General features: G+C 41.5%; 4 protein-coding genes across 4 annotated transcripts; 2 read left to right on the top strand and 2 right to left on the bottom strand.

Moving 5' to 3' along the window:
- Positions 1–226: 226 nt before the first annotated feature.
- On the bottom strand, positions 227–4010 carry LOC110189742 (uncharacterized). Its single transcript, XM_020959947.2, has 13 exons — positions 3834–4010; positions 3574–3709; positions 3391–3501; positions 3149–3308; positions 3057–3083; positions 2817–2982; positions 2413–2760; positions 1529–2356; positions 1301–1469; positions 1140–1242; positions 944–1075; positions 730–871; positions 227–677 (listed from the first exon to the last, which is right to left on the bottom strand). Exons 1-13 carry the CDS (start codon positions 3926–3928, stop codon positions 452–454), a joined length of 2643 nt encoding a protein of 880 aa, XP_020815606.2. The 5' UTR covers positions 3929–4010; the 3' UTR covers positions 227–451.
- An 846-nt stretch (positions 4011–4856) lies between these two features.
- Trm7-32 (tRNA methyltransferase 7-32) lies at positions 4857–6027 on the top strand. Its single transcript, XM_020961501.2, has 3 exons — positions 4857–5077; positions 5140–5828; positions 5887–6027. The coding sequence occupies exons 1-3, from the start codon at positions 4957–4959 to the stop codon at positions 5989–5991; spliced, it is 915 nt and encodes a 304-aa protein (XP_020817160.1). The 5' UTR covers positions 4857–4956; the 3' UTR covers positions 5992–6027.
- Positions 5993–7322, bottom strand: bdwf (bedwarfed). The gene is made up of 2 exons (XM_020961500.2): positions 6791–7322; positions 5993–6731 (listed from the first exon to the last, which is right to left on the bottom strand). The coding sequence occupies exons 1-2, from the start codon at positions 7178–7180 to the stop codon at positions 6156–6158; spliced, it is 966 nt and encodes a 321-aa protein (XP_020817159.2). The 5' UTR covers positions 7181–7322; the 3' UTR covers positions 5993–6155.
- Positions 7323–7732: 410 nt separating this feature from the next.
- Patr-1 (Protein associated with topo II related - 1) lies at positions 7733–12691 on the top strand. The gene is made up of 5 exons (XM_020961745.2): positions 7733–7889; positions 8099–8924; positions 9097–10616; positions 10675–10920; positions 10981–12691. The coding sequence occupies exons 1-5, from the start codon at positions 7851–7853 to the stop codon at positions 11257–11259; spliced, it is 2910 nt and encodes a 969-aa protein (XP_020817404.2). The 5' UTR covers positions 7733–7850; the 3' UTR covers positions 11260–12691.
- The last annotated feature ends 235 nt before the right edge of the window (positions 12692–12926 follow it).

The following is a 12926-nucleotide window of genomic DNA, read 5'->3' as shown; positions in this document are numbered from 1 at the left end:
CAAGTTCTTTATAAATAAACTTATTAAGCAGATAAGATCAAGAAGATATATCTCGCCAGATTCTTATTCTTGACAGATTTTCATTCTACAATGAAAACAGCATTCTTCTGAGTCATTGTTTTCGTCTTCTTCTGCCAATGTAATTTTTAATGGGTGGGTAATTCCCTAGCTAAGGAAATCAATATATAAACAAACGAAAACTGATATTAATCAATTAAAACTGCAATTACTGTATCATAAGTAACTCCTTCAAACGAACTTTATAATATATTCAACATTTGCGTAAATAAATAAAAACGAAACAAAAACGGTATATGGCATGTGTAGTGACTGGAATGGATCATAAATTAACTTAAAATTGTTCTCCGAATATCAATAGGGACTTGTGCAGTCATGCCTCTTGGGTTTCATCATACATTTGTACACAATAAAAGGTGTAACAGGGGCCCTACTATTTTGATTCTAGCAAATATTTTCTTAGGCCCGGTGGCATTAGTATGTAAGAGTTAAGTATTGTCTTCCATTTGATGTGATAGGTACTGAATTCCATGTATAAGCGAGAAGCCTCTTCATCGTCAAGTAGTTTTTCTGTATGCCGCATTAGTCTCTTTAAAAGGCACGCACAGCTCAGCAGCAACATTTCGGGATACTCAGAGCCCAGCTCCTGACTATCGATCCTGCAATAAAGTTTAATAAATAAAATATTTTCTGAATTATTGAAAAACTCACATTATGTCAATATATTGTTCGACATTCTTCTGAATGACACAGAAGACCTGCCGGTAAAGGCCAATATCTTTAAGATATATATCATTGAGTTCTATTAACTCGATCACGTGAAAAATAATATCACTGGAATGTTGAAGAAAACCTAAAACAAGAATATTTAAATATTATTTAAAAAATAAAAAAAATATATATAATATATATATATATACGTTACCAATCGTGGCAAGAAACAAGGAAAACTTAAGCACTCCAAGTAAACACATTTCATGAGTTTCGGGGAAGTGCAAGGTGAGAAAACTGTTGTATGTTCCATACAAAGTCATTAAATCATGCTGAACCTTTAAATCTTAAATATAAATATAAAAAAGGGTTTGTATTTAACAACATAGATGTGCTAAAGTTTAACGAACCTTTCGGAGAACTCTTCAGAAATGATACCTTGTTGTTTATTTGATGTGTAAGTAACTTATGGTATCGCAACAACTCTGATGACTTTTTAGGTATTTCTCCGAACTGAAAATTAAGTATACAAATTAATAAGATAATATTTTAAATAGCACCAATTTCTTACAATATTGATTTCATTAATAGTCGAGGGAAACTTAAAATCCTGGAATTGCGCTCTCTCGAATGTTAGGTTCTGGTCATGTTGGTTAATCATGTCACAGCATAGCACCAACTCTACGCCGGCATTGACTTGGTCAAGTGTCACTCCCAAAATTTGACCATTAGGCAGCAACCTAAAATGGAATCACATAGTCTTTAGAAACAAAAAAAAAATTCACAATTGTAAACGTACGCCACTTTCACATTTTCAGTCTTACAGGAACGCTTAAAGGTTTTTAGGGTGGCACAAAGCGAGGATTTCAGTTGATAGATTCGATTATTTACAGTGAAATTGTTTATATATTGATGGATGTACAAATGAAAATATTTTGCAATATTCTTTAGCATCTGACAGCGCTTGGGTGTGCTGAAATCCTCGAGAATTTTGTCAACTAGCTGCATGGGCAGGATTTCCGCATTTAAGATATCTTCAATGCAATCGACATCACGATTTTTCAGGCATATTGAGTATAGCTTATTTTCGAAATGAACTAATGGACTTTCACCCTTCGTAGTTGAAGCGTCACTGTTTCCACCACTCTCCGGTGTCTTTTTTACGTTCTTGTAGCATTCCACAAAATCGGTGAAAGGATTGATTTTGTAATAAGTAAAAGCGTTTGCGGTAATACGTTCTGATGGCATACGAGGCGGGAACGTTGTTACCAACTCCACTCGCGCTCCGTTCAAGAATTCTCCGCATCTCGGATACCACAACTCGTGGCGATGAGAATTTAACAGAAGGTGGGCGCTCAAGCGCAAAAGTACAGCGGCTATCACATTGATCATGTCAATCTTCTCCAAGATCATCAAATTAAAGTACTTGTCTATAAGATCGGTGTCATTATAAATGAAAACAGCCAGGCGAAATGCTGTGAACACCACATCGCGGTACTGCTCCTTAGTAAGGCGCTTGTAGTCTGGCCGTGTGGCGAGAAAATCCCCCACAAGATGATATTCTTCGTCTTCTTCCTCGGCATGCTCCAGAATTAAGTTCCAAGCTTCGCGCGGATTGTTTATAACTCTGAAATCATAATTTTTTACGATCAATTTTATTTATATTAAGATCTTAAAGCTTACCCGCCATCCATGGTAAAATCAAATATAGCCGGAAATATGTATTCGGCTGCTTGAAGAAATAGTCGAAACAACATTGTGGCCTCTAGCATGGGTAATAGGCCAATTCGATAGCCAAGGCATTCAAACTTATGCACTATGGCATCGGAGTCAAAACACGCCTTGGAACAGTAGGTCTTATAACGACAGTCCTCGCAGGTATAAAGCAATTCCTGATGCGTTTCACACAGGGAGCAATTAAGGAACGGGGCACTGAACTGAAAGAGGGCGGGATCCTCGACCAGGACTATTTCCCCTTTGGGAATATCACTTGATGCCAGAACAGCGGCGTCATTATCACCCGACTTTGGGCTGTAATACAAATTTTTAGGATATTTAAATAAGCTAAATATGAAAATTATGCTTACACATATTTGCAGGCCTTGCTGGCGTAGGGAATTTTTCTGCAGAACTTGTAACCAAGAAACGGCTCAAAAAACTTGCGTACCGTTTTCTTGCAAAGTTCCACATTCCTAGACTCTTGGTTGATTTTGTCTTCGTATATTTTCAGTAAGTTCAAAACGCTGGCCATTTCTTTGATAAATACGAGATAAGCAATAATATTCATAATAATCTTTAGAAGACCTTATACTGTTTATTATACTCACCACTGTTTTCAGGTAAGGCGGCTTTATCTGTAAAAACATGAATTAGTATATATTATATATTTAAGCCATTAATGGCTAGGGTGTTTCTGTACCAATCAGTTTCTTCACATAAGCCAACTTATCCCTCGCTGGTTGATACTTTCGCAATAAATACAGGCAAACGCACAGGTATATTTCAGAGAATATGATTCCCTCCGTTGTTTTGAGGGCGACCGGCAACGATTCATAATATAGCAGGTCATTGCAGGCGATCTATGGATGAAAGGTATGTGCGTATGTCCATCATTAGTAGATTAATCATTGATTAGACCCGCAGATAGTAAATATTGTTTACCTCATGTTCGTAGTTCTTAAGGTAGACCACACTTCTGGCCAAGATTGCATCCACAAACGCAATCGAATCAGTGGGTCCACGGCAAATGATTTCATTTAAATTTTGCAGGGTCTAAAATTGGTACACCGTATTAATATTGAAATCTGGAAATGTTCAAGGAAAAGGAGGATACAGCCTACAGACCATTTTCATCACATCGGTGTCTTTCATTTTCAGGCACTCCTTGGAAATCGTCAGACAACTATCAGCGTTCCTTGCAAAGTACTTAAACACCGCATCGGTTTCCTTTCGCAAGATCTTTAGAAACAGTTCACACTCTCTGGAATTAAAACATGGGTTAATTTAAGTTGAACAAGAACGATAAATTAATAATAAACAAAAAACATTAATGCAAGTCGTCGCCATAAGACGCGTGGCGTAGACTTAAAACGATTGTTACTTACATTAGGTTGCGAGGACACATAACCGAGGTCATAGTCTCATATTCAGAGTCCTCGGGAGAAGGGTCCGCCGCTATATACAATGGTATCCTACGCATAATTTGCAGTTAATTTGGAAATTTCACGAGAACTTGCAGTTTTCAAGCTCTCGCGCTAGAAAGTGTGACCGAATCTGGGAGCGAATTAAATGCAGCTTATCGATGGAGGAAATTTTCCGATGAACTTTGGTATTTTTAAGTAAACCCAAGATAGAGACGATATAAATTAACCCTCTACTGCATGAGCTTAGGTATAATATAATATTAAAAAAAAAAATATATATATATATATATATAAATGACTTCCAATGTTTTTTCATAAAAGAGTCCACGTTATTCACACCAAATTTTTATTATTTTATTTTTAAGAAATGTTTATATTCTAAAAAAATTACAAATAATTATCAACAATAAATAAGGGTTTTGAATTAAGAAAATTTAATTTCGAAATTTAGCAGAATTCTCTTTTGTTCATAATCAGCTTGAAACGCTTGTTCAAAAATTATTGACGTCGCAACCAAAAAAATTTCTAAAAAAATTAATTCGAACAGAAAATTTTACAAAGAAATTAACTTGTTATAAACAACAATATATAAATAAACAAAACAAAAAATATAATACAACAAAAAATTGTTGGAAAATACATAAAATTTAAATATATATATTACAACATTTTTAAAATTATATCGTTGTTTTGACCCGCTATAAATTAAATTTTAGAAATATATCCTTATTCTGTACAGTTTCTATTTAAAAACCAAAAAAATTGCATCAAGTTTTTCCATAAGAAATATATGTGCTAGAATAACTATTAACTCTTTCGCTCTCAATGATAAAAACATCAAGTCCTGGACTTACGTGAAAAAATTCGGTGAAGCAATTTTCTATCGAATAAGGTGTTAAATTTAACTTTTTTCGAAACTTGATTTTTAAAACATTTTTATATTATTAATATTTTAGTTAGTATTATAAAAAGGAATGGTCGGTCATACTATTTTAGATTTCCAAATGAACTAGTTCCATTAGGTCCATCACTATTGTTTCATCCCCGGCATGGGAGATACCTTTAATAAATAAAATCTTAAAATATGGGCAAAACCTCAAAGGATAAACGAGATATATATTACCGACAGGCGAAGGAGGAAGGTTGGCGTGCCAGGAGTGCGTTTAAGCTGCTTCACGTGGACGAAGCCTACGGCATACTAGATGGTAAGATTAGCGTGGTATTCCAACTCCTTCGGGCTTTTCATATTTTATAAACATTAAAACAGGCGTCCAGCGGGCAGTGGATCTGTGCGCCGCACCTGGCAGCTGGTCGCAGGTTCTGTCCCGGAAGCTATACGACCCCTGCCAAACCGACGACGAGAAGGCCGCCGTGAAGATCATTGCCGTTGACCTGCAAGCCATGGCTCCAATTCGGGGCGTCATCCAACTACAGGGCGACATCACTAAGCAATCCACTGCCGAAGCTATAATCGGTCATTTTGGCGGGAATAACGAGGAGAAGGCGCAACTTGTGGTCTGCGACGGAGCTCCGGATGTCACCGGTGTCCACGAGATGGACGAGTACATGCAGCATCAGCTCTTGGTGGCAGCCCTCAGTATTGCCACCTGCGTGCTGGAAACTGGAGGCACCTTTGTGGCCAAAATCTTTAAGGGTAATGCCACCTGGCTGCTCAGTTCGCAGATGCAGATATTCTTCAAAAAGTTCGACATTTACAAGCCGCCCAGTTCTCGTCCATCAAGCATAGAAGCGTTTGTGGTGTGCTCCGAGTTCTGTTTGCCCGCCGGTTACATTCCCCAGGTGATAAACACGGCTCGAGACGATATCAGAGTGCTGGCACAGAAGACTGGATCCGATGTCAACCGCCGTCTGGTGCCCTTTATAGCCTGCGGTGATTTGGGAGGGCTAAGTGATAGCTCTGGGGATAGAGCTGAGGCTTCAGAGGATTCGAATGCAGTAAGAAATGTAATATGAAGTGTTTGTGAATTTTTTCTAATTGTCTAAAATCCAACAGGACGTGCAATACGCCTACGATGCTGTTATGAGTGATGCATTTTATCCCGTGGAATTCAAGGAGATCATTAAAGAGGTCTATGACGAACAATTGCAATTAAGCTAAATTTGTAAAATAAAATATGAGTTTAATCTATATCAATGTCACGTCTCTTATATCTAAAATAGAAAATTAAACAACAGTTAGTTAGAAAACACTTATTTTAGTTTATATAAAGTCCTTAGGTACTTAATATTAACACTAGATTACTTTTTACCGTGTGAATTCTGTCATTTCAGCAACAGCTTTCGCTGTTCGATTTCTAAGAATTTTTTCTTTAATTCGATTTTTTCTGCCATCAACTGCTCGATGGCGAGGTGGTGTCGCTTGTCCTCGTATAACTTCTGCTTGTACAAGATACAGAACTCCTTAAGTGCGTGTTGTGTGCTGCTCGTGGCATCATTAGCCAATGCAATGTTATTACTAATGTTCTCCAGGAAAGTGTCGTCGTCCACGGTTCGACTCGCAGCCAACGCGGCACGTTTGCTGGACTGCAGGTAAAGGGGGTCTATGTCTACTTTGGTTTCTTCCGGCTCGTAAACGAAATCGGTGGAGATGTTCAGGGCACCGCTGTCATCCTCCGGGACCACATCCTCGACGTCATCCACATCAAACTCGGTCGTGGAGTGGTCGTTCATCTCGTCGTCATCTGAAACCTTCATGATTATTTGGCTAACATCCTCGTTGAGGCGGCACAACGTGGCTATTGTTTCCTCCGACGAATTGAGACTGGTACCGAAGGGGACGTTGTGCATCTCATTTTTTTCGACCTTCTTTAGAATGAACCTCTTCCAGTCCTTCAAAGCCTGTGAATAAGCAACAGCATTAAAGGGAGAATGTTGTGCAGAGACAAAGGATGACATACCTTCTTCCAGGTGGCGACATCCTTTCGCGGCGGTCCATGTCGATTTAGTTCTGAGGTGAGCTGCTCCCACAACGATTCCAAATTGCTGCGCGTCTCCCACGTCGGGTTCTGCAGCAGGCGCGGGTGCTTTTTGACGAACTCCAGCAGGATTACCTCCTGCGTGGAGTTTCGGGGCTTGCCTTTGTTCCGGTCCATGGCGCTACCCGTCGTTTGAAATTTGTATTTGGGATTCTGCGACAGGGCAGATGTTGGATGCATCCTGTTCATATGCTTGCTGAGATTCGTGGTGGTTGTCTTGTAGGACAACTTAGCCTTGCAGATGTTGCACAGCGCAAAAGTGTCGTCCACAGCCCTAAAGAAACACCAAATTTCACTCGTTTTCCGCTTCATTTAGGCTTCTTCCACGGGTTAAATAAGTTGTTTTGGAAAATAATCCGTCTTCTCAAAAGAACCAATATATTAGGGATGTGCTAGCCGCGAACTAACCGATGGTACTGAACTAGTTCAAAATACCGACCAGACCGGTAATTAAATGGGGTATTCTTTGCAGTGGAAGAAGAAAATTTTTAATTCAAGAAAATGTATTTTAAACTTAGAGGAATAGAAAATTTATGAATTTATCTTCGGAAAATCGATGTATGAATACTTTTACAGTTTTAAATCGTATTTTGGATAAATTTGAAATCAATCAAAACCTGTCCAAAAACGCGCAACATCCTTGCATTGGCATATGACATTTACCCCATTTCCAAGCCCAATATCGGTTCGTCTGCGAAAAATAAAAAAATCATGTTATTTCCTTCAATATATCATTTCTAAGTTTACTTTCATTTTAGAAAAGCTATTTCTAACTAAATGAATTGAATTTAATTCAATTTTAGGTTCATTTAATGAATTTATTTTATTAATTAAATATTCGGTATCTAATAAAGTGCAATCGATAGCTGCATTCTATCGATAGCGAAAAAGTGCTGCACGACCGGCCATCGCTAGGTCACACTGGTGACAACTTGTCACTGACAAGTCATGATAATTTTTTTTGAAGCAATAGTTTTTCGCCATGGATGACTCGTTTTTCGGCTTCGATACAACTATACCGGTGAGCAATGGACGCCCCACGGGTGTAGAATTATGGCGGAGAAACCTGGACTGTCGGGAGCGACATTCGCTTCCAGATTTTCCTTTGAAACAGCCTCTTCGTGTGCGCTTTTCACCTCCGGAGAAGTTTCGCAAAAAGGGGCAATCGAAGGCCAGCGGGGGCCGTGGATGAGCGTGATTTTAATGTATTTGTATCAATTGGATCCCTAGGACGAGGACGGTGGCGATGGGCGCATTGCGGAGGAGGAGTATGATGCACTGAACGACGAAACCTTCGGATCGGCGATAAATGGAGACTGGGAGGCGGCCCACGAGACGATGGTGCGCCTCGGCGGCAATGGCGAACGGATGCGAAAACGGCCCGTGGACGCGTCTGCCGGCGGTAGTGCGGATGTGGATTTTCCCGACCACGGCAATGGAGCCTTTAGGCACCCGAACCTGCTGTCGTCCGGTCCGTCGTCCAGCGGCTCAACACCGGCCCCGTTCAATGCCCCCTTCAGGCAGGCGCGCCATATTGGCGACTCAGATCTGGAGCTTAACCTCTCCTCGATGAAGCTGGACGACATGGACCTCTCCTCATTCGCCGACAGCGAGACCGGTGGTCTGAGCAATCGGATCAATCTGGACTCTGCCGTCTGGGCGTCGCAGCCATTTCCGAACAACCAGCCACTCTTTCGAGAGCCCCTGCGCAGCGCCTTCAAGCCGCAGCAACCGCACCAGCAGCAACACCAGATGAAGCCTCCCCCAGAGGCTAATGCCAACTTCCCGCTGCATCACCTGCCGCCGCCACCATCGCAGCAGGCTGGGCCGAAGATCACCACCCTCGAGGACATTGAACGTAATATGATTATCCAGCAGGCAATGCCCAAGCAGCAACAACAGCAGCCGCAGCAGCATCATCATCACCAGCCAGCGGAGCGAAAGATGTTCGACGACTTCAGCCTTGGCAACAGGCAGCAGGTGGCCACACCAACCATGATGCATCAGCAGAAACAGACCCCGCAACAGCAGGCGCCACAACAGCCGCAACACAAGGGTAAGCAAGCAGTGCATTGAATAAACAGAAGTTAGTGTTCTTTATTAAGTGGAAACTGTTATAATAAGATCCAATTTCTGGACAACATAAACATGCTAATTTGATACATTATTTATGTTAGCCGGGCTTGTTTAGACTCGCCCCTGATATTAATAAACATTTTTTTTCACAGCCCCTCCTGGATTCTTAGGAACGCCGCAGACCTCTCCACCCAGGCCAAATTTGGGCTTCCCCGGTCCCCATCAACTGCCCGAGCTGCTCCAAACACCGCCGTCACAGCAGCAACTAAACGGTATGGGTGGAAATCGAGCACCGCCCGGTTTTATCTATCCGCCGGGTATGCCCGGCAATATGCCCCAACTGCCGCAGCATCCGCTCATGCCACAGCACTTGCCGCCCAACTTTCCGTTGCCCGGCGGCAACCAGCGCCCACTACCTAATCCGCACGCCCTGCCCACGGCCCTGAACAACTTTGCAATGCATCCGAGCTTCAATGCAATGCGCGCAGCTGGCCTCCATCCGGCGGCCTTCATGCAGCCTCCACATCCGCATCAGATGCAGTCGGCCAACAGCCTGCTCGGTCAGCAGCCAAACTCTATGTATAACATGTTTAACATGCGGCTGGTGCAGGAGATTCAGCAAAACCATCCGCTGCTCCAGCAGGCTGCTGCCGCCCGTCAAATGCAGCAGAGCCGTGCTGGCTCTGTGGTTAGCGACCGCCAAAAGAATCAGATGCAGCAGCAGCAGCTCGGTCGGCGCCCGGATGGGAATTATCCTCTTGAAGAATACGATGAGTACGCCAACCTGATGAGCACACGCGACAAACACTGGCTGATTGGGATCCAGCTGTCGCAGTTGAACACGGATACGCCCTATATCGACGACTACTACTTCACGGTGCACAGGGAACGCAAGGCTCAGCAGAATGGGCAGATGCGCAACAGCCAGGCGCACAAGGACAACCAGCTGAACCATCCACTCACACAGCCGCGCGGCCATGCGCAGCTCATTCTCGTCCAGTTGGGCAACAAGAACGGGACTCGCAATGGCCATGGACGCGAGCGCCGCAACTCGGAAAACACCAGCAGCACGGGAGGCAGCACCAACAATGGTCCAGGTGGCAACAACAACAACCTGACGGGCTACATCTTCTCGCCGTTGAAGTTTGAGAACTCCCTGGGCAAGCTGCAGTATGGCAGTGTGACGGCGCCGCGAAAAATCATAGACGCCGACATTATGGGCGGTGAATCGAGCACCGGCACCGATGCCACAGCTACGACCTCTGCGAGCACGAACCCCAAATCCAACGCAGGAACTCCACTGCTGCCTTCGGCGAGCAGCGAAGTCAATCCGAGCAGCATGCGTAAGTCGCGTCACATCTTGCTGTTAATCGAGACGCTGTATCGCTATCTGCTCAAGCTGGAGGATCTGGAGAGCCCCGAGGTAATGGCCACCATAGAGCTGAAAAAGAAAAAGGAGGCCGAGCGCATCGCGGCCCTGGAGCAGATGGAGATGGCAAACAAAACGGCTGAAGAGCGGGCCGCCGAAGCCGCCAATCCGCAAACCATGAATCCGCAACTAAGGAACAAGTTCAACTACGAGGTGGAGACCAATGCGGCTTTGGTGAATAAGTTAAAGGCTGGTCTGGCCTTTGACAAGGTGGTGTCAATGATGAATGTGCGCAAGGGAAAGGTGAGTTGATCTTCGATTGATATTAGGAAGTTAACTCAATAATACTTTATCCTTGCAGATACTACTCCGTCGCATTATGCCCTTCATTGCGGATCAAAGCATTTGTTGGACCGTTTGGAGCGGCATCTTTTGTTCGCTTCAGACCGTGGTGAAGAAGGACAAGGACGACGTTGAGGGACTCTTATATGCACTCTATCCAGAATTTAAAAAGCACATCAACAAGGCCAGTTTCGAGAACCTAGTGAGCATTTCAGCAGCCATCACGCTGAACGACAAGAAGCTGACCGGAATCTTCTGCAGTCGCGTAAGTTAACCTTACTTCCTAATACTAAGGAGAACCATCAACTGACCACTTCGCTTGTAGTTTGGAATCCTTTCTCTTGTTGCCCTTATACTGCGTGCTGAGGAAATATATGTTTCCCGAACGGACGCCACCCTCAGCGAGGAGAACAGGCAGAGGTGGCGGGAGTTTTTGGCACAGGTGGCGTCCTGTCTCAATCGCACCATACAGAATCAGACCATCTCGGCGGCCATCGAGTCGGATGCAATTCAGCCGCTAATGAACCACTTTGAGCGGTTCAAGGATCTAAAACTGGACGCACTCTTAGCGTTAATAACCGAAGCCAGGCATCAAATTGATTAGGTTGCGTGTCGAGCCTTTCATTTCACTTGATCGGGAGGATTCAGATAATTGTAAAATTCATGTAGTCGAGTTTACTTTGCTTTACTCAACTACTCATATGTTTGTATAAATTATGTATCCAATACTTACATATGTACCGATATGTACGATCGTGTTTACTTTTACGCATACTACAAAAAAAAAAAAAAACATTGCTGCTACAGGGTATACAAATCTCACGCGGAAAATGAGAGAGTACTCAGCGACGGTCAATAAACTTTGATAATAGTTTGTTAGAAACGTTATTTTATCCGAAATTATGTGCACACACAAACACACAACACACACACTGTATAAGAGACAGAGAAGAGAACATGTTTTATAATATATTATATATCGAATGGTAGGTTTTGCTCATTGTACATACTTATATCATTTCGTATCTGATAAGGAGTACTTTTCCGGCATTTTCTTTAGAGATTTATAATGATAATCCAAAACCCTAAAACATTCTGATAATTTGCCTACTTTGTCATCGAATTGAAACAATAACTAAAAGGACTTTCACCATAATTTGTACGCCTCGAACGGAGGACGAAACTATAATATCTACGTTTATAAACTTTGAAGCGCCAATCTGTGGGCGCGCCTCAACTATGCATACTCCGCTAAAAAGGCAACCATTAATAGTTATTTACTTTCCTGGTATTTGTAAATATCGGTTTTATGAAATTTCCCCCACACATACATATAATACATTTTGGGTTTCATTGAATCAAATTTTGTGTAAGACCCACAACTAATCATAATCGAGACATTCAGCATAAATGTGTACTAAATAATTAACATTGTGAGTGGTGCAGCCGAGAAAAAAATGTGTTTATTAAAACAAAATGATCAAAATTGTGATACATTTTGACTTTTTAACGTAAACGAGACGAAGATAGTCGAAGAAAATTAGTGTAACACACAGAAAATTTGAAATTAGAAACCAAACAAAAAAAAAACTAAAAGCAAAATATGCAATTCTCGTAAACCTTTTGTAACGCAACGGATAGATATTTGTTGTAAGAATCCGTTGTGGAGCATTTTCATTTTATTTCGTTTATTTTTAGTTGAATTCCTTTTTATCATTTTGACCATTGTGCTTAAGTATATTTTTTTTTAAATTGAATTCATGTTTGTATCTACAATGGTAATACCATTCGATTGCGCAAGAAAACGATGCTTTTTGTAAGCAAGTCAAGAGTCAAAGTAACGATAGCTGTTTAAGAACGTAAAAGCATATACAATAATTATTGTAGATTAATTTGTATTTATCACCAGAAAAAACAAAACACTTTCAAATTTTTAACTTAAATATGTTTGCAGATTGGAAAACCAACTTTTAAAATTCATTTGATTTCAAGGAGTATAATAAATAAAGCATACCATTTCACAGAACACACCGAAATCAAGCAAATGTCTTTTATGTGGGACTTTATATACATAGCAAGAATCGGAAAAGTTTCTTATATAGGGTTTTATAATTTTAGTCCAAAGTTTGTAAACTTATAAAGCAGTCATTTGCTACCCTATAAATCATATATATTCTTGATCAGCATCAATAGCCGAGTCGATCTAGCCATGTCCGGTATAAAAATAAATTTTCGACATTTTTTCAACAATTTTTAAGGGGTTACATCGTT

This window comes from Drosophila serrata, unplaced genomic scaffold (assembly GCF_035046125.1).
Source record: "Drosophila serrata isolate PLE 108 unplaced genomic scaffold, ASM3504612v1 contig_382, whole genome shotgun sequence".
In the NCBI taxonomy this organism is placed as follows: domain Eukaryota; kingdom Metazoa; phylum Arthropoda; class Insecta; order Diptera; family Drosophilidae; genus Drosophila; species Drosophila serrata.
This window is presented reverse-complemented; position numbering and strand designations above follow the sequence as displayed.

Coding starts and splice junctions, on each gene's coding strand:
- LOC110189742 (XM_020959947.2), bottom strand. CDS start 3,928: ATGCGTAGGATACCATTGTATATAGCGGCGGACCCTTCTCCCGAGGAC. Junction 3,710..3,833: donor ATGTGTCCTCGCAACCTAAT/GTAAGTAACAAT, acceptor TTTTAATTCCAG/AGAGTGTGAACTGTTTCTAA. Junction 1,076..1,139: donor TCTGAAGAGTTCTCCGAAAG/GTTCGTTAAACT, acceptor TTTATATTTAAG/ATTTAAAGGTTCAGCATGAT.
- Trm7-32 (XM_020961501.2), top strand. CDS start 4,957: ATGGGCAAAACCTCAAAGGATAAACGAGATATATATTACCGACAGGCG. Junction 5,078..5,139: donor AGCCTACGGCATACTAGATG/GTAAGATTAGCG, acceptor ACATTAAAACAG/GCGTCCAGCGGGCAGTGGAT. Junction 5,829..5,886: donor CTTCAGAGGATTCGAATGCA/GTAAGAAATGTA, acceptor AAAATCCAACAG/GACGTGCAATACGCCTACGA.
- bdwf (XM_020961500.2), bottom strand. CDS start 7,180: ATGAAGCGGAAAACGAGTGAAATTTGGTGTTTCTTTAGGGCTGTGGAC. Junction 6,732..6,790: donor ATGTCGCCACCTGGAAGAAG/GTATGTCATCCT, acceptor GCTTATTCACAG/GCTTTGAAGGACTGGAAGAG.
- Patr-1 (XM_020961745.2), top strand. CDS start 7,851: ATGGATGACTCGTTTTTCGGCTTCGATACAACTATACCG. Junction 10,617..10,674: donor TGAATGTGCGCAAGGGAAAG/GTGAGTTGATCT, acceptor TTATCCTTGCAG/ATACTACTCCGTCGCATTAT. Junction 10,921..10,980: donor CCGGAATCTTCTGCAGTCGC/GTAAGTTAACCT, acceptor CTTCGCTTGTAG/TTTGGAATCCTTTCTCTTGT.